The 19,830-nt window shown below is 47.4% G+C and overlaps 1 protein-coding gene across 4 annotated transcripts in view; it reads left to right on the forward strand.

The window, feature by feature from the left end:
- Nucleotides 1–19,830, forward strand: part of ADGRD2 (adhesion G protein-coupled receptor D2) — a 930,084-nt gene that overhangs the window by 447,650 nt on the left and 462,604 nt on the right. For all 4 annotated transcript variants that reach the window (XM_077478839.1, XM_077478840.1, XM_077478842.1 and 1 more), the window contains exon 18: nt 3,163–3,296. In XM_077478839.1, the coding sequence (XP_077334965.1) occupies nt 3,163–3,296 (134 nt within the window). The remainder of the gene's footprint in view (nt 1–3,162; nt 3,297–19,830) is intronic.

Genomic DNA, 19,830 nt, shown 5'->3' on the forward strand with positions numbered 1-19,830 from the left:
TTCTAGTCCCGTCGTAGGTGTTGTACGTCACCGCATTCTTGACAGTCAGAATTTGGTGTGACCGTGTGTAGGCAAGACAGCTTGAGTGAAATTCTGTTGGGAAAACCATCAGACCTTTTTCCGACCATAATTCCAATGGCGTGTACGCGCATTACAGTCTGTAAAACAGTAGTTTTATTCACAAACCACAGCAGCAGAATACATTGTAGCTTTCTCCATACAAGCAGACAGTCTTTGGCAAGGCAGGTTTCAGGAGCAGCTCTCTTAGTAAACTGTCCAGGGTTCTTGTCAGGTTTGTTCCACAGCCATGTGGTCCTGGCAAAGTACACCTCCTGGTCTCTGCAGCTCCCTCTATCACAGCAGCTCTCTCCCCTACTCTATCCATGGCTCTTTCACTTTTCCCTATATAGGATATTGCTCACAGCATGACTGAAAAAACATTAATTGATTTCAGCCCAGGCTGCACACAGCAGTGATCAAAGCAGCTGCAGCTTCCAATAATGTGCCCTAGTCTCTATCCACACTCACTGGGACACACACAGCTCCTCCTGTACCATGGGGGGAAGTCACTTCTTCACAATTCCCCAGCTGTCATCTCTCCCCTTGGCCCCCAGAGGCCAGTGTTGCCCCCTACCAGATTGAAATTTACTGATACAACACCCCAAATTTACTAACATAGCCAAGTTTTTATTGGCATTTCCAAAATTTATAAAATTACAGTTTTAAGTGCAAATTAGAGTATTTAGGCGACAAACAAATACAATATGCAAATAGCAATACCATTTAAGGTAGATAATGAGGCAAAAAAAATATTTCCTATTTTATTTTCCATATAGTAAGTAAGTAGCTCAGGGACAGGAGGGCAAGAAAATAGAATGGGTGGCACACAAATAAAATTGACTCTCACATCACAATGACTCTGACAGCAGTGTGCAGCAGCACAGATGATGATGAGACCTCACAGACAAAACAGGTCCCCTCCTGAACTACAGTGACAGTCTCTCTTCAAGCCAAGTGGTCCCTCCAGTCCATTCTAGTCCACACAGCACTGACGGTTCTGGTCCCGACCTGCCTTGCTTCCATACCGTAGACTGGTAAACGAGGCTCTGGCCACTCTGCTTGGCTCCATTGCACCATGACATCACACGACATGCTCAGGCACCGCCTCTGCCAGAGTTGCCTGATCACACTGTAGCAGGCACTTGGATGGTCTCAGCAGCCTCCAGACCAAGCCGAGCATCACAGCCATATTTTTACTGGCAACCTTTTACCTTTACTAGCATTTACTGGCAGGAGAAAATTGCCTGTTTTTTACTGGCTGCTAGTAAAAATACTGACGGTTGGCAACACTGCCAGAGGCTCTCTATTTGTACCCAGCAGTGGATCTCTCTCTTCTCCTGTTGATGGGCAGAGCCTAAAATGGCCAGCAACTAATCAGGTGCCAGCTTGGCCCAGGCAGCCCATTAGATATACTTCTCCCCTACAACTGCTAGGTTCTCTTCAGCTGTAAAAACAGCCAATCAGGGCACTGCCCAACCTCCTCTCTTGCTCCAGCTGTTCATCACAGGAGAAAACAGAAAAAATGTACTTGCTGTTGTTTATTTTTAAGAACTGTTAAGCAGCATTTAACTACGTCAATACTGGGCATTTTCACTCCTTTCTTTCTCAGGCCAATTTTCAGCTTTCAGCACTCCCGCACTTTCAGGGAGAATTGCGCGGTCATGTAACACTGTAGCCAAATTACATTTTTATCATTTTGGTCACACAAATAGAGCTTTATTTTAGAGGTATTTATTCACTACTTACTTTTTTATTTTTTGCAATATAAGCAAAAAAGTGCAAAAATTTTGTAAAAAAAATTATTTTCTATTTTAAAGAAATCCAATAAAATAAAATGTCATAAATTTAAGCCCAAATGTAATATGCTACATGTCTTTGGTAAAAAAAAAAAAAAAAAACTGATACGTGTGTAATAATTGGTTTGTGTGATGACAGATGTACGCAGATGATTGTGTACAGATGTGCGCAGATGATCATTGGGACATATGATTTTACTGGGACATATGTGGGGGCAGGTGTTTTATTGTGCGGGGACATGTGTGGGGTGACATTCTTGTGGGGACACTATTTTGGGAACATTGTGTGGGGACACTGTGTGGGGACACTGGGCCGATGATAAGTGTGTAAAAACTTGTAAAAAACAGCTCATACTCACTGATCACCAGCCGACTGCAGCGATCCGCTCTCCTCACTGACAACTTCCATGTGAGGAGAAGAGAGCTGATCACCTAGCAACCAGCTCTCTATTTACATCACATGATGGCTGTGATTGGACACAGCCATCATGTCATCAGGAGGACCAGTCATAGAGCTCTCCTGCCGATCTTAGATGGGCCCTGTCCGGGTGACAAGAGCGTAACGCGATTGCGCCGCTGCATGGGCACTAGCGCGCGTGATCCCTCTCCTTCTGTAGGACATTCCTGAATGTCTATTCAGAAGGGTGGGAGGTGGTTAAAAAGCCCAGCCCAGAGCTACATAATAGTAACAGTAAATAATAGTTACAAGATAAAAGTTTCCCCTCTGTATTTTTTTTTAGAAAAGACGATTTATAGGTTGTCTTTTGGATGGTGTGCTTCACCAGACTCCAATCTGTGCTCTCTTACCCTGGCCAAAGACCCTTTCTCATCACACACTTGTGGGTGCACTGGAGGCATGCGTTCCTGTCCAACCCCAACTCCCCCTGCACTGTGGCCCTGTAGAACTACAGGGACTGTGGCCAGTTGGTGAAACCATTTTGCACTGTGGGGGATGTAGGCATCTGACACACTTCCAATTGTTCGATGTGAAAGATCCTTTGCCCAGTATTTCTCTCAACTAGAACAAATATCACTGAAGTCATTGCTGGTGAGACTGGTAAGTATTATTACTCAAATTTAAGAAAAAATACATATATGCATTCACATGTACAAAACACTAATTTTCACATTTTACTCCAAAAATAGGAACATTTAACTTCAATTCAAATTCAATTGAAAATTAAAATTGTCAAAAAACTGATACTAGATTGTAACCTTATTGTATGTTTCTAATGCGGAACAGTAGGGTTACTCTGTCTTTACAAATCTTGTCTACTAATGAAAAATCTTATCTCTTCTGCTGTAGGTCTTCCAGTCATTATTGTAATTGTGACCTTGGCAACCTCTTTAGATAAATATGTGGCAGACAGTCACTGCTGGCTAAACATTCAGACTGACATAATCTGGGCATTCGTGGGTCCTGTTCTTTTCATATTAACGGTATGTATTTGTTATTCAACATCTACCTGTTGATGCACAGTATTTGCATTTTGTATAGGCAGCAAAGAGACCAAGCTGCATTGACTTCTAAAATAAAAGAGTGTATACTCTTAAATATGACCTTGGCAAACAAAGCCATATTAAGAGAAAGTTTTAATTACCTTAACTGCAAGTGTATGTGTTTTTTCATCTTTACAAATCATTCCATAAATATATGTTTCTAGACAGATTTATTTTACCCAATTTCACCTTTTTTTCATCAAAAATTGATCTTTATTGATTATTATGTTGTTTTCATCTTCGACAATACATACATTTACTATACTGTACTGTATAGTTCTATGATTTAAAAAAAAATCATATATATATATATATATATATATATCAGTGATGGCGAACCTTGGCACCCCAGATGTTTTGGAACTACATTTCCCATGATGCTCATGCACTCTGCAGTGTAGTGGAGCATCATGGGAAATGTAGTTCCAAAACATCTGGGGTGCCAAGGTTCGCCATCACTGATTATATATATATATATATATATATATATATATATATATATTTTTTTTTTTCTTTTTTTTTTCTTCCTTTAAAAAATAGCTATTATATGTTGTTACATTCTTGCCTTTTCTTTTAACATAAATTGTACGTCAACCTTATTTTAAATACTTGGTACTACATTCCTTTGTTCCTTATAATACACATAGGAATCCCTCTTGTGCAGATAAGAGCACCGAAACACAGTCTATACCCGGTGTTCCTGCCAGGCCTTTTCTTTAATACTCCCTTCCTGTTTCTTACTGACCATGTTAAGCATGGAAGCAGAACCATCCTGATGTGGTCAGTTTGCATTTCTCCATTTAAGATGAGAACTTCAGGATACTGTGCTTGCACACCTGTAAATACATTTTTTAGACTGGCCAATGTGAGTCTGCACTTTGGCACATGCTATAGACAGGGAAACTCCAGGAATGTCCAAAATCCCTCTATTCACACCTACAGCCATATGACCTGGCAAGGACTTCTGATGTTTGCACCTGTGTGGGTTTGGAGACAGGCTTGCTGAAGTATTGAAGGATGAATCTCTGTATGCAATTTTATGGATCTCTGCATGTTGATGAAGGGGCTATAACGATGGAATACGCTAAGAGGCCTGATTCCCTTTGTCATTAGATACTGAAGATCCCGATCTTGAGTGACTTGATAAGGCGAAAGACATGACTAAAAGGCGTATATATATATATGATAGATCCGGTTAGTGCAAAATTTGAGGGGAGTGGTATCACAAGGTGTGGTGAAGGATCTAAATATCTATACACCTGTCATATCCTAAGGAAACAGAGGGGAGAAAGCTTAATTTTGGACTCATCTTTTTAGGGTGTAATTAGTTTGGACTATTTGGAAAAAAAGCAGTTTTACAAACTGAAGTATGCTGCTTTTGCTTTCCTTGATTTTAATAAATTTTTTGATCATTTAAAGCATATGAGACTTTTAGGCATATGGCATTGCTGCTATATCCATGGAGTGAAAGAGCTTCTTTATTTTGAACAGCAAACACTGCTGATCCTTACAAGGAGTCTCTACCTTTTCTCCTCAGACCCCAGGGATTAGGCTCTAAATAGCAGTGATGTGACCAGAATTGTTGTTTAAATTTCATTATTTGTTGTGCCTATTGATGGTATCTAAGCTGGTTTAAATTTGTGTTTCTTTTTCATTCAGCGACTGACACAGTGCCTCCTTAATCTTGACCATTACCACTGGGTTATATCGCCTCTACAGGAGTAGAACTAGGCAGAACAAAATAACAATCATGGGCTGTCCTCAGTCAGTATATAACTCCCCCCCCCCCCGCTCTAGGTATTAATTTTTTTCTGTCTAGTCAGGAGTAAGGACCTAGCTCCTTGCTGGGATCTTTTGGTCCTTGCAAATTTTACTTTTTGTCTCTCTTTTTTTCTATGCATTTTCTCCTGGCAGATCAACTGTCGGGCTGGGTGACGAGTTGGATAGTCTAGATCCAGTGGTCTCCCCAGTCCAGCCAGTGAGTGTGTGCAGACCGCAGCTACGCGCTAGGTCAGCCATGACATAGCTTCAACGGACAGAGGCTGGCCTGCGAGTTAAATGTCTCGCAGAGTCGCATATGAATGGGCTCTGGTCCAAGTCACAGCAGTCCCTCAGCTGACAGCCCCCACTTCGGTGGCGAAGAGTTCTGTCTGGAGGGTCGCCTGCACCATGGATCAGTAAGTACAGTTCCCCTTTCCCCCTTTGTGTGGTTTGGGGTGGACCCTCCAGGGATGGTCGGACCTGCCTGCAGGATCCCTCCTCCCATCCTAAAGTCCCCTGGTTAAACTGGGCTTCCCCCTCCTCCACGGATTGGAGGGAATCCTAGGGCAGGCAGCAGAGATCCCTAGGGGTCTCCCCTGCCATTTCCCTTCTGGGTGGTGTGTCCTGACCTGGCAGTATGGGAGGGGGTTCCAGTGCAGAGGGTGCAGTGGAGACCCCTAGGTGCATGCCCTGCTGTGTGTGCAGTGGGAGGTAGTGTGCAGTTTGGGGCCATTTTTCCTTAGTCTAGACACTAGAGATGGCCAGAACCTCGTGGAGATGCCAGAGCTCCTCCTTTTCCTCCCCTCTTCTTCTCTTCCTGTCCCGGGATATATGAAATGGATGCCGGGTTTGGTGTTTCTGGGTCCAAATTGCTGTGCTCCTCCGTTTGGTAGGGTGAGACTTCGGGGGTCTCTCTCTCTCTGCTAATAGGTAGCCTGGTTATTGGTGTGTACCTTAGTGGTGCCAAAGTTCCTTTATACTACAGGGTCTTCTTCCTTATGGAGCTTTGGGTCACATCTCACCCACTGATCCCCTCATGATTCTGAGCCTGATACCGCCGGGGACATGGCCCATGCAGGGGGGTTTAATATCTTGTCCCCTGACCCGTCCGATAGTGAGGATGAGTCCTCTGCGGTCTCAGCAGCAAGTAAAAAAGTGTTACTGTGGTGCAGGAGACTCTAAAGATGGGAGGAGCAGCTGACAGGGCCACAGACATGGCTGTGTCCTTTGATACGCATAAGTTCACCTTGCACACCAAGGGTGTTTCCTTATCTGCCTTATTTTAATAGGTTTACCTATATCGAATGGGACCAACCAAAATCACACTTTGTGGTCCCCAAATGTTTCTTAGTACACTACCCTTTTGAAGAATCACTTTTAAAAAAGTGGACTACCCCACCAGTGGTGGACCCTCCTGTTTCCAGGTTGAATAGAGCAACCATGATCCCAGTAGAGGAATCCCCATCCTTTAAGGACCCGGCTGACAGGAAAGCGGAGGCTGTGGCATGCAGCATGTTTAATATGGCTGGGTCAGCATTGCATCCAATCTTGGCCTCGGCCCTGGTGTACAGACCCTAACTCAATGGGCCAAGCTTTTGCACCAGGGTCTAGGTAGTGAGCAGGTTCCCAGTGCTTATGATGATTTAGAGTACCAGTTGGGCCATGGGCTACAGTATATTTGTGATGCAGCTCCCGTGCTGTCCAAGCTTTCTATTTCAGTGGTGGAGATTAGACGTGTGTTGTGGCTTAAGAATTGGTCTGCAGACCAAGCCTCTAAAAAAGCTCTCATTGATCTGCCCTTTGAAGGCGAACACCTGTTTGGGGCTACCCAGGATGACATCATTAAGGGTGTCACAGGGGAAAGAGTACCTTCCTGCCTCAATCTAGGAAAGGGAAGGAGCCTCGATGCAGACGGAGGCCTTCCTTCTCAGCCCAGAAGAAATGATTCTGGGTTTCCAGGACTGCAGCTAAAGGAAACAGATCTCTCAAGTAGTCCCGGGAAGTTCCAAGCAATTTTGGTCTGGTAAGCCTAGAGCAGGCTTCTCTGGATCCACTGACAAGACTGCTTCAGCATGAAGGTCTGCCTTCACCCTTGCTGGGGTGGGGGGACATCTTCGCTGGTTTCCAGATTCATGGACCCCTCCTTCATGAGCATCAAGGGGGTCCACAAACTGAACATTTTGGGGTACCAAAGAAGGGGGACAGAATTTGTCCACTTCGGTGGGCCCTGTGTCTCCTTCTGTGGGTATAATTCCTCTAAAGGTTCGGGTGATGTCCAAAATACCCAAGGTCCCCTCTAGCCCTGTCCAGGAAATTGGGCTACCTGGGTCTGAATCTGGAGTGAATGCTGACCAGGTCAGTAGTTTTTCTTCTCAAATGTCGGCCCTTTCAGCAGGTTCAGTTCAAGTGGAAGTAACTGAGGCTCGTGGCAACCTCACGAGTTCCTCTGGTAGACTCTGCAGTCACCCTAGTGTCACTGCGGAGACAATGCCTTCCTCTTCTGTGGTGCCTATGAAGGACCGAGGGCGAAAGGTTTCTGGTGGCTGTAAACATCCCTTGGAAGCTGCCTCTCTAGAAGAGGACCAGTTATACAGAGGGCTGAGCTTCCATCCTGCTTTACAGTAACTGGTTTTAATGGCCTAGCCATTGAAAGCCAGGTACTTAGAGATAGAGGTCTGTCGGGATCAGTGATCCCTACTATGGTGAAGGAGAGGAAGTTGACTTCTAGTAAGATATACCATCGTACGTGGAAAGCATACATTTCTTGGTGGGAGTTGGTTGGTATTCATCCTCGATCCTTTTCTGTGGCTCGGATCTTAGCTTTTCTTCAATAGGGAGTTGAGCAGAACTTGGCTTTGAGCACCATCAATGGCCAGGTGTCTGCCTTAGTAGTCTTCTTTCAGTGGCCCTTAGCCACTCACCCTTTAGTTTGTACCTTAATTTAAGGAGTCCGGCATGTGGCTCCATCTGTACGGTCTCTTTGGCTGCCATGGGATATAAACTTGGTGCTATCGGTTCTCCAGAAACCTCCATTCAAGAGTATTCAGGAGATTCCCTTACCTACACTGTCCCAGAAGGTGGCATTCCTGGTGGCTATTACCTTGGCCCGCAGGGTTTCGGAGTTGGCAGCATTATCCTGTCGTACTCCCTATTTAGTACTCCATATGGATAAAGTGGTTCTTCGTCCGTGTCCATCATTTTTACCCAAGGTTGTCTCTGACTTCCATTTGAATGAGGACATTGTGTTGCCGTCCTTGTGTCCCAAGCCGGCTCATCCCAAAGAATTTGCTTTGCATACTTTGGATGTGTTTTGGGTGTATCTGGAATGGCCTTGCGGTTCGCCCGGCGGTCGGTTCACGGAGAACTTTGCTTGTTCGCGATTCGTCAAACCGGCAGACTTCTAGCGCTTTTCACGGCGGCCATATTAGTTTACATTGTGAAGAACTTTGACCCATGACACATCCATCATGGGGTACAGGACACTGAGGACAGCCAATTGAGACATTTCAGCATATGGACATACCCCCTACCTGATCTGGCGGCCATTTTACATTCTGTCTTTTGTCAGTGTAGGGAAAGGATGCTGTGTGGAGCAGGGACAGTCAGTCTAATCACTAGCTAGCTATTACTATTAGGTCCACAAAAGTCCTTTTAAGGACTGGTATAGGTGTACTGTATAAAGGGTTGTAATACACGTATAATATACTTTCTTTTAAATATAGAAAGTATATTATGGTGCACTGCTGTGCTGCTGAGTGCTGACCGATTCTGCAGCTGTCCTTTATCAGTGTAGGGACTGAGGGACAGTTTGGTGCTTGGAGCAGGGACAGTCTGCAATTCACTAGCTACTAGGTCCACAAAGGTCCTTTTAAGGACTGGTATAGGTGTACAGTATATAGGGTTGTAATAGACGTATAATATACTTTCTTTCAAAATATAGAAAGCATATTATAGTGCACCATATGCAGTGATGCTGAATGATTCTGCAGCTGTTGTTTCTCAGTGTAGGGAGGGACAGTTTGGTGTTTGGAGCAGGGACAGTCTGCAACTCACTAGCTACTGGCTAGCTACTATTAGGTCCACAAAGGTCCTTTTAAGGACTGGTATAGATGTACTATTTGGTGTGCAGTACATAGGGGTGTAATACACGTATAAAATACTTAACTCAATATACTCAAATATAGAAAGTATAGTGCATTTCCACTGTGCAGTATTGTGACTGCTGAGCGGTTCTGCGGCGATACTACAAAGAGTGATAAATGCAATTAGAAAAAAGTATTATAACTGGTGTGATAGACCAGTGGCCCCCAAAACGACAGATTGAAGCAGGGTGTTATATACCTTCTTCCACATATACTGCACTTCTCAGGAGACTTTTGTCACAGGGTCATTTAAAAAATGACAGGCAGAGGAAGAGGCAGGCCCTTCCGCAGGGGTGGTAGGGGTAGGGCAGGAGCAACAGGCTTGAGCCAAAGTGGAAAATTGCAGAAGGTGCTTTCGATTACGTCAAAGGACGCACCAGACTTGGTTGAGTAGCTCACTCAGCATTACTCTTCTGCACCCTCCTCATCCTCTCGATCTGCACCCTCTTCACTCTCTGCTGTGTGCACCCCCAAAGACACTACCACCAACACCACCACCACCATATACCCTCCGCTTGAGTCAAATAAATTATTTTCCGATCCATCACAAGACATTTCCGATGCGCAGCCACTCTTGGCATTAGATCAAGAAGAGGAGGTAGCAACAACTGCCACTCAGCAGTCTGACGACAGTACCCAGATCAGCCCAAGGAGGAGGTTGGTCCCCGGTGTTGCTGCCTACTCCGAGATCTCTAATTATAGCGGTGGGGAAGGTGACGTCGATGACGTGTCTAGTGATGTCACGTGGGTGCCCACAAGAGAGGAAGAGAAGGGGAGTTCAGAGGGAGATATGGATCAGCAGATAGGGAGGAGAAGCACGTGGAATTTAGATTGCACAGGAGGGACAAACCAGACTGCTAATGTATCAGGAGCGAGGTATCAACCTTGTACGGTCACATCTGGCGCTCCCAGGACGCCGGCACATGGCTCCGCAGTGTGGGCTTTTTTTAACGTGTCCGCTGCTGACAATAGTGTTGCCATCTGCAGCCTTTACAGACAGCGCATAAGTCGCGGTAAGCCCAACACTCACCTAGGGACGACCGCCTTAAGAAGGCACATGAGCTGCCATGTGGGAGCAACGGAACCCACAAAGCCACACTGCAGGCTCTCACTGTCCAGCCTCGTCTTCTACTTCTCCTTCTCCTCTCTCCTCACAATTGTCCTCCACTCCACCTTCCACCATGCCGTCCTCACGTTTTTCTGGAAAAAGTCAGGCTTCCGTGGGCCAAATGTTCAAGCGTAAAAAATGATCACGCCGGATAATCCTCTTGCCCAACGGTTGACGGCTGGCTTGTCAGAACTGATAGCCCGCCAACTACTGCCTTATAAACTGGTGGACTCGGAGGCCTTTCAGAAATTTGTGGCCATTGGAACACCACAATGGAAGGTCCCAGGAAGGAAGTATTTCTCACAGAAGGGCATCCCAGAGCTATATGGCCATGTTCAGCGGCAAGTGAATGTATCTCTGGCACACAGTGTCGGTGCCAAGATACATCTGACCACAGACACGGCTGTCAAGCATGTAACCCGTGGCACCCGTGTAGATTTGGTTTTAACCCCACGGATTGCATGCAGGCCTGGCTCTTCTTCTCATCCTCCTACTCCATCCTCCTCCCTCTCCTCCTCGGCTGACTCCTCCTTTTCCGCTGCTAGCGTCTCTTCCGCTGCGCCGCCCAAGATCCCCAGAACCTATTCGACATGCCAGGGGAGACGTTGCCATGCTGTGCTGCGTCTGTTGTGCCTGGAAGCCAAGAGCCACACAGGCCCTGCACTCCTTTCAGCTTTGCGTTCACAGGCAGATCAGTGGCTAACACCGCTCAATTTGACAGTTGGTAAAGTGGTGTGTGACAACGGGGCCAATCTGCTTAGCGCATTGAAACAGGGCAAAATTACACACATGCCATGCATGGCACACGTCTTAAACTTGGTCGTGCAGCGATTCGTTGTCAAAAACCCTGGGGTCCAGGACAGCTTGCAGGAGGCAAGGAAAATATCTGTCAATTTCAGAAGATCTTACACGGCCATGGCTCGCCTTGCTGACATTCATTGGCGACACAATCTGCCGGTCAGACGTCTTATTTGCGATTGCTCGATGCGATGGAACTCAACCTTCTATATGCTTGATAGGCTGCTCCAGCAAAAACATGCAGTTAACGACTACCTGTACGAACTCTGCGGCAGAACAGGTTCTGGGAGCTTGTTTTTTTTTCACTGCGCCAGTGGCTGCTCATGATCGATGCATGCAGACTTCTGTGGGCGTTTGATGAGATCACAAAACTGGTCAGTCGCAGCCATGGCGCCATCAGTGACATCGTATCTTATGCCTTCTTTATGGAGCGTGCATTGCGTTGTGTCATTGATCAAGCCGTGGATGACAGGAGCAGGAAGATGAGGAAGTCGCAATGCTGGATGAATTCCCAGGGGGGGCTACTCTATCTGAGACAAGTCAACAACAGGTGTCTGAAGAGGAGTCAGAGGAGGATGGTGCCGGGGCGGATGAGGAGGATCAAGAAGAGAATGCTTTAAACCTTTCTGGGATCCCTGTTGTTGTGCGTGAATGGGGAGAGGAGAACGAGGAGGACGACATTATCCTGGAAGATGAGCAGGAGCCAGGCCACCACACCGCTTCCAATTTAGTACAAATGGGGGCCTTCATGATCCAGTGTTTTAACAGGGACCTCCGTATAAAAAGCATAAAGGTCAAGGACCAGTACTGGGTGGCAACGTACTTAGACCCCCGGTACAAACACAAAATGGCGGAAATGTTACCACCATCACAGAAAGCTGTCAGAATGGAGCACTTCCAGGCCTTGCTTCGAGAAATGCTGCATTCTGCTTTTGCGTGCGCTGGCAGAGCAGGAATTCCCACTCCCAGAGAAAGAGTTGTGGGTACCAATCCAACAGCGCCTGCAAGAAGAGGGCGGTTTGAAGATGTGTTGGTGACTTCTGATATGAGGTCATCCGGATCCAGCATCAGGGAACGCCTAGACCAACAGGTGTCTGACTACATCGCGTTAACGGTCGATGTGGACGCTCTGAGAAGTGATGAACCCCTGGACTACTGGGTGGGCAGGCTTGACCTCTGGCCAGAGCTTGCCCAATTTGCAATGGAACTGTTGGCTTGCCCCTCCCCCAGTGTCCTGTCCCAAAGGACGTTCAGCGCAGCAGGGGGGATCATGACCGATAAGCGCATTCGCCTAGCTCACGACAGTGCTGACTACCTCACATTTATAAAAATGAATGAGGCATGGATCTCGGAGGAATTCAACATATGTGACCAGTAGACCATGTATATACATAACTCTATAACAATTTATTTAATCGAGCACACTGACCTTTTTTCTACCTTTGGCTCACTTCCTTGTACAAAAAAAGCACACCGTAGTATATGCCCGTACCCTCCTGTTTGAAGAGGTTGAGCGGTATCATATTTTTGGGTCCCGCAGCGAGTTGCTGGTATCATTGCTGCTGCCAGTGCTCTCTATCTCGGTGCTGGTGTCAGTGCTCTCTCTCTCTTGGTGCTGGTGTCAGTGCTCTCTCTCTCTCTTGGTGCTGGTGTCAGTGTTCTCTATCTCAGTGCTGGTGTGGTCTCAGTGCCCTCTATCACGATGTTGGTGTGGGGTCAGTGCTCTCTATCTCGGTGCTGGTGTGGTCTCAGTGCTCTCTATCATGGTGCTGGTGTGGTCTCAGTGCTCTCTATCACAGTGCTGGTGTGGTCTCAGTGCTCTCTATCACAGTGCTGGTGTGGTCTCAGTGCTCTCTATCTCGGTGCTGGTGTCAGTGCTCTCTATCACGGTGCTGGTGTCAGTGCTCTCTATCACGGTGCTGGTGTCAGTGCTCTCTATCACGGTGCTGGTGTCAGTGCTCTCCATCTCGGTACTGGTGTGGTCTCAGTGCTCTCTATCTCGGTACTGGTGTGGTCTCAGTGCTCTCTATCACGGTGCTGGTGTCGGTGCTCTCTATCATGGTGCTGGTGTCGGTGCTCTCTATCATGGTGCTGGTGTCAGTGCTCTCTATCACGGTGCTGGTGTCAGTGCTCTCCATCTCGGTACTGGTGTGGTCTCAGTGCTCTCTATCACGGTACTGGTGTGGTGTCAGTGCTCTCTATCACGGTGCTGGTGTGGTGTCAGTGCTCTCTATCACGGTGCTGGTCTTAGTGCTCTCCATCTCGGTACTGGTGTGGTCTCAGTGCTCTCTATCACGGTACTGGTGTGGTCTCAGTGCTCTCTATCACGGTGCTGGTGTGGTGTCAGTGCTCTCTATCACGGTGCTGGTGTGGTGTCAGTGCTCTCTATCACGGTGCTGGTGTCAGTGCTCTCTATCACGGTGCTGGTGTCAGTGCTCTCTATCACGGTGCTGGTGTCAGTGCTCTCTATCACTGTGCTGGTGTCAGTGCTCTCCATCACTGTGCTGGTGTCAGTGCTCTCCATCACTGTGCTGGTGTCAGTGCTCTCCATCACGGTGCTGGTGTCAGTGCTCTCCATCACGGTGCTGGTGTCAGTGCTCTCCATCACGGTGCTGGTGTCAGTGCTCTCCATCGCGGTGCTGGTGTCAGTGCTCTCCATCACGGTGCTGGTCTCAGTGCTCTCCATCACGGTGCTGGTCTCAGTGCTCTCTGTCACGGTGCTGGTGTCAGTGCTCTCCATCTCGGTGCTGGTGTGGTCTCAGTGCTCTCTATCTCGGTGCTGGTGTCAGTGCTCAGTCTCTATATCGGTGCTGGTTTCAGACAGTGAGGAAGATAGCAGCGGAGAAGCCAATCAGCAGGCAGTGCCAGCACCATGGCTGAAGATCAGCACTGGACTGGCACCTCCGGACCACCGCAGTGGAGCCCTGCATAGGTGGGGGTAAGGGCCAGGCAGAGGGAGGGGCTCAAGCACAGGTTGGCACACTGGGACACTGGCACAAGGCTGCGCTGCCCTGACTGTGGCACTGATCATCTCCTGCACCCCCTTCATAGCCTGGCCTGACCTTGCCTCTCCTCCATGGCCTTAATGAGCTCCTGAATTGTCAACATTTCACAGATAAAAAAAAGAATCGTTGTGATTGTCGATCCCAGATTCACTTAATACTTTTGTTATGTCAGTGTCCATGTTGTGGGACTGTGTGTGCACAGCTAGTAAGTATTTTGTGGCTGAAAATATGACCAGGAGGTTTTTAAGGTTCGCTTGCCATTAAAGTCAATGGGGTCGGCAGCAAACTTTGCGGTTCGCAAACTTTTGGCCGCCTTCGTGGTTCGCGTAACGTCCCGTCGGAAGTTCGTCCATCACTATTCCTCAGTACAGACCCCCCCACTAACTATAGACCCCCTCCCTCATTACGGACCCCCTCCATTAACTATAGGCCTCCTCCCTCAGTACAGACCCCCCCACTAACTATAGACCCCCTCCCTCATTACGGACCCCCTCCATTAACTATAGGCCTCCTCCCTCAGTACAGACCCCCCCACTAACTATAGGCCCCTCCCTCAGTATGGACCCTCCCCCACTAACTATAGACACGCTCCCTCAGTACGGACCCCCCTATCCACTAAGTATATACCCCCTCAGTAAAGACCCCCCTCCACCAAGTATAGACTCCCCTCCCTCAGTATAGACTCCCCCCTCAGTATAGACCCCCCACTAAATACATACCCCTTCTCCATCAGTATAGATCCCCTTCAGTACTGACCCCCGTCCCTCATTATAGACCCCCCTACTAAATACAGACCCTCCTCCCTCATTATAGACCCCCTTCAGTACTGACCCCCTCCCTCATAAACCCCCCCTAAGTACAGACCCCCCCCCCCCCCACAGTACAGACTCCCCACTAAGTAGAGAACTCCCCCCAGCTGGGGGCAACTTTTTACCCTTTTGCTGATCACTATCCCTGTCCCACCTCTGTCCATCTATATACACCTAATATAGGCTTAGAAATCTCAGATTAGCACCAGGAATGCACAGCAGTGTCCCTCTTCCCTCTCCATGTACTTGTATATACCCAAGGAGGGGGAGGCGGATTCGGTCTGCTCTGCAGTATGAGGCAGAGAGACATCCAAGGGCAGAGCTGTGGAGATGGTAACCCTGACTGACTGCAGTGTTGGTGGATTAGTGTCTTTGGGGCTGCCCCCGCTGACAGCCTCGTCCGGCACGTGTAGAGTGTTAGGAGCAGAGTAGGAGAAAGTTAACTTCTCCTCCGCTTTGCACTCTGGGCAGAGTCGTGGCTGTGAGGTCACTGCTTGGTAGATGCCAGGCGGTCTATAGCAACCAGTGACCAGAGTCTCGGGTGGAGCTGGAGGCAGAGCAAGCGCTAGCATTATAGCGGGGTTTGCTCACTCTGTCAATTCCATTCCGGCAGTGGCGTAGCGTGGGTTGGCAGCACCTGGGACAAGGCAAGTAATTTACGTCTCCTAACCTGCGCACTCCCTGAGTCCCTTCCCTTCCTACAATAGTACTGACCTACCTGATTAACTGACCTACCTGACCACTAATCTATCCGATTCCTAAACTGACCTTCCTGACTACTAATCTACCCGATTTCTAAACTGACCTACCTGACCACTAATCTACCCTTTTCCTAAACTGACCTACCTGACCACTAATCTACCCGATTCCTAAACTGACCTACCTGACCACTAATCTACCCGATTCCTAAACTGACCTACCTGACCACTAATCTACCCGATTTCCAAACTTACCTACCTGACCACTAATCTACCAGATTCCTAAACTGACCTACCTGACCACTAATCTACCCGATTCCTAAACTGACCTTTCTGACCACTTATCTACCCGATTCCTATACTGAAAACTACACTAACCTCTACACTGACCTACCTGATTCCAACATTGACCACTACACTACACACTAACCTACCTGATTCCTATACTCACCACTACACTATACACTACACTACACTACACTATACACTGACCACTACACACCACACTGACCTGTCTCATTCCTATACTGACCCTTACACTAACCTACCTGATTCCTACATAGACCACTACTCTACACGCTGACCACTACACTGACCTACCTTATTCCTATACTGACCACTACACTATACAATCCATTATACACTGACCAATACACTACACACTACACTACACACCACACAGACCACTACACACCATACCAACCTACCTGATTCCTATACTGACCACTGCACAATACACTATACTACTACACAATACTCTATACACTACCCACAGAAGACTACTCAATACACTACATACTGACCGCTACACAATACACTACTCACAGACCAATACACTGACTACACACACAAACACACACACACATAATTAGAGGTTGTTGACCGATAAGGGTTTTTCTCTCGCCAATGCCGATATTTAGAAATCAGGGTGGCCGATATGCAATGCAGATTTTTGCGGCCAATATTTTAGGCTGATTTTTTTTTGCCAGGTGGCACTGCCAGGCACTGACAGGTGACACTGCCAGATGGCACTGGTAGGTGGCACTGACAGGTGACTCCGGCAAGTGGCACTGCCAGGCACTGATTGGCAGTTGGCACTGGCAGGTGGCACCGACAGGTGACACTGGCAAGTGGTACAGGTTGGCACTGACTGGCAGGCAGCACTGGTTGGCACTGGCAGGTGGCACTGGCAAGTGACACTGGTAGGTGGCACTGGATGGCACTAATTGGCACTGCCAGATGGCACTGATTGGCAGGTGGCACTGGTTGGCACAGGCAGGTGGCACTGGATGGCACTGGCAGGTGGCACTGGCAGATGGCACTGGTTGGCATTGGCAGGTGGCACTGGATGGCAGTGGCAGGTTTCACAGCTGATAGTGTAACTCTCTGCAGTGCCACGATGTGTAAAACTGTATGGAGAGAGAGGAGTTGACAAATTCAGCGTGATGTCAGAGGTGGGCGGGACCCAACAGCTATCCAGCCAATGATACAGAAACACAAATGATACAGAAATACACGTAGCGGCCCACCCAGATCCTATCCCATTGGCTGGTGTTCAGTAGCTGGGTCCCGCCCACCCCGACATTCTACCTCAATTTTGACAGCATGAAGGTGCCCAGAACCCGAGACAGACCTGCCAATTGCGGTGATGTCCCAGGTGATCCGGGACACGTGGGCACCCTATGCCTGGGACAACACCCAGATCTGTCTAACTGCATAGCACGTCATCTGCCACACTTTGTGGATTGTGACTTGCCATGTCACCTGCCACATGTTGCGGATTGTCATTTCCTGCAACTTGTTGCTGATTGTGACTTGCCCCGTCACCTGCCATACGTTGCTGATTGTCACGTCACCTGCCACACATTGCCGATTGTCACTTGCCATGTCACCTGCCACGCATTGCTGATTGTCATTGGCCTAAGGTGCAGATTGTCACTTGCCAGAGTGAATACAGGCAGCAGAGAGATGATGTAATCTCTCTGCTGCACAGTGAGAGCAGAACTACAGTGATGCAGGGCAGGTGGTGAGAAATGATGTCTTCTCACTGCTCCCTGCCCACCGGCTCGCTAACTGGCCAGCACCATCCACTCACCGGCCTGTCCAATCACTCACCCGATGACTGCCCTGCCCGCCAGCACACTCACCCACCGACTTGCCCACTCAGGCGCTCACTCACCTGCCGACCCCTGCTGACTGGCCTGCCCACTCGTTAACCCGCCTGCCCGCTCACTCTTCAGCTGACTTCCCTGCCCATCACTTATTTCTCGAGGGCAATTGCCCTGTTGCCCTCCCCCTGCCCCGCAGTGCTCAAGGCTCTTTCTCGCATCGGTAAACCCCCTGGGAGAAGCGTTCTCCCTGGGGGTTACCTTGCGGGCGCGCTCCCAAGTCCAGCATTTGCGTGCATAGACAGAGAATTAGGGACTCGCCCTCCCCCACTGCGCCCGCATCATCAGATCTGTTTGACAGCAGCGGGAGCCAATGGCTGCACTGCTATCAATCTATCCAGTCAAGAGCCGAGAACCCCGGGCAGAGAGGTAGAGCGCAGAGGGAACGAACGGGCTCAGGTGCATTAAGATGGAAAAAATACAAGGGTTTACAACCCCTTTAAACCAATACTCGAGGCCCGATTGCATTGGTTAACGCTTCTTTCTATAATAAAAATCAGTTTACTGTTCACAGTTTATTATTTCAACAGTTCTAATTCTCAGATACATTTAAAGAAAAATGGCACAGTCTACAATGCCATTAGTGTGTGGATTATAACAATCACCACTTTTTATCAACTCTTCTCTCACTATTGACAATAGTCACACTAAAGAAAAATAAAAATAGACCAGTGGCTTTCAATTATATGCATATTGTTGCTATGAATGCTGTATTCACTGCTACTGACTAAACTGCTATTGCACTTCCTAAACCTATATGCAGGGCCAGATTTGGAATTCGGCAGAGGCCCTGCATATAGGTTTAGGAAGTGCAAATTACTATTACTATTCACTGCTAAGGACAGCATTTATAGCTACAATATGCATCTACGTTCGTCTGTACCTTTTAAGGGTGATAGCAAGCGCGTGGGCACGCACTGTATGGCAGGGAACTTGATGCGCCTTGCCGGAGGGGGCAATCATCACCAGCCACCCGCGATCATGTGCACGAGAGTAGGAACAGGGATTTGTGTGTGTAAATTTTGTCGGGAGAGGAGACATATAGTTTGTTCCTACTAAGAAGGAACAAAGATATGTCTCCTCCCCCAGTCAGTCCTATCCCCATACAGTTGGAAACACTAACTAGGGAACACATTTAACCCCTTGATCACCCTCTAGTGTTGACACCCTTCCCTGTCAGTGACATTTGCACATTAATCAGTGCATTTTTATAGCACTGATCGCTGTATAAATGTTCCCAAAAATATGTCTAAAGTGTCTAATCTGATGGCCGCAATGTCGCAGTACTGCAAAAAAAAAAAAAACACCGATCACCGCTATTACTAGTAAAAAAATGCCATAACAATTACAAATGTAGACTCTATAACTTTTGCACAAAACAATCAATATACACTTATTGTTTACCAAAAATATGTAAAAGAATATATATTGGCCTAAACTGAGGAAGAAATTAATTTTTTTAAAACATTTTGGGGATATTTACTATAACAAAAAGTAAAAACTTTTTTTTCCAAAATGATCGCACTTTTTTTTTTTATAGCGCAAAAAATAAAAATGTCAGAGGTGATTAAATACCACCAAAAGAAAGCTCTATTTGTGGGAAAAAATAACATCCATTTCGCACAACCACGCAATTGTCAGTTAAAAAAAATGGCTTGGTCATTAAGCAGCCAAATCTTTAGGTCTGTAAGTGGTCAATTTGTGATAAAAACAAGTGTCTCTTTGCCAGCCAAAAATCTGTTCTGGTGTAATCAGTGATGGGTTGTTGCAAAAGCCCTTCCTTAAATTGTTTGATATTCTGCTCTATGCTGTTTGGGGACACCCCCGAAGCTGTCTAATTATTTTAAAAACGTATGTTGCGTTTTTTTATTTACACTTTTTTTACCAGGTGAATGGGTAGGGGTAGATCGTACCCCATACTCATTCACATAGGGTGGGGGAACGGTATCTGGGGACCCCCTTATTAAAGGGGGCTCCTGGATTCC

Source organism: Lithobates pipiens, unplaced genomic scaffold, assembly GCF_037356315.1.
Source record: "Lithobates pipiens isolate NorthernLeopardFrog02 unplaced genomic scaffold, aLitPip1_a1.2 Scaffold_1, whole genome shotgun sequence".
In the NCBI taxonomy this organism is placed as follows: domain Eukaryota; kingdom Metazoa; phylum Chordata; class Amphibia; order Anura; family Ranidae; genus Lithobates; species Lithobates pipiens.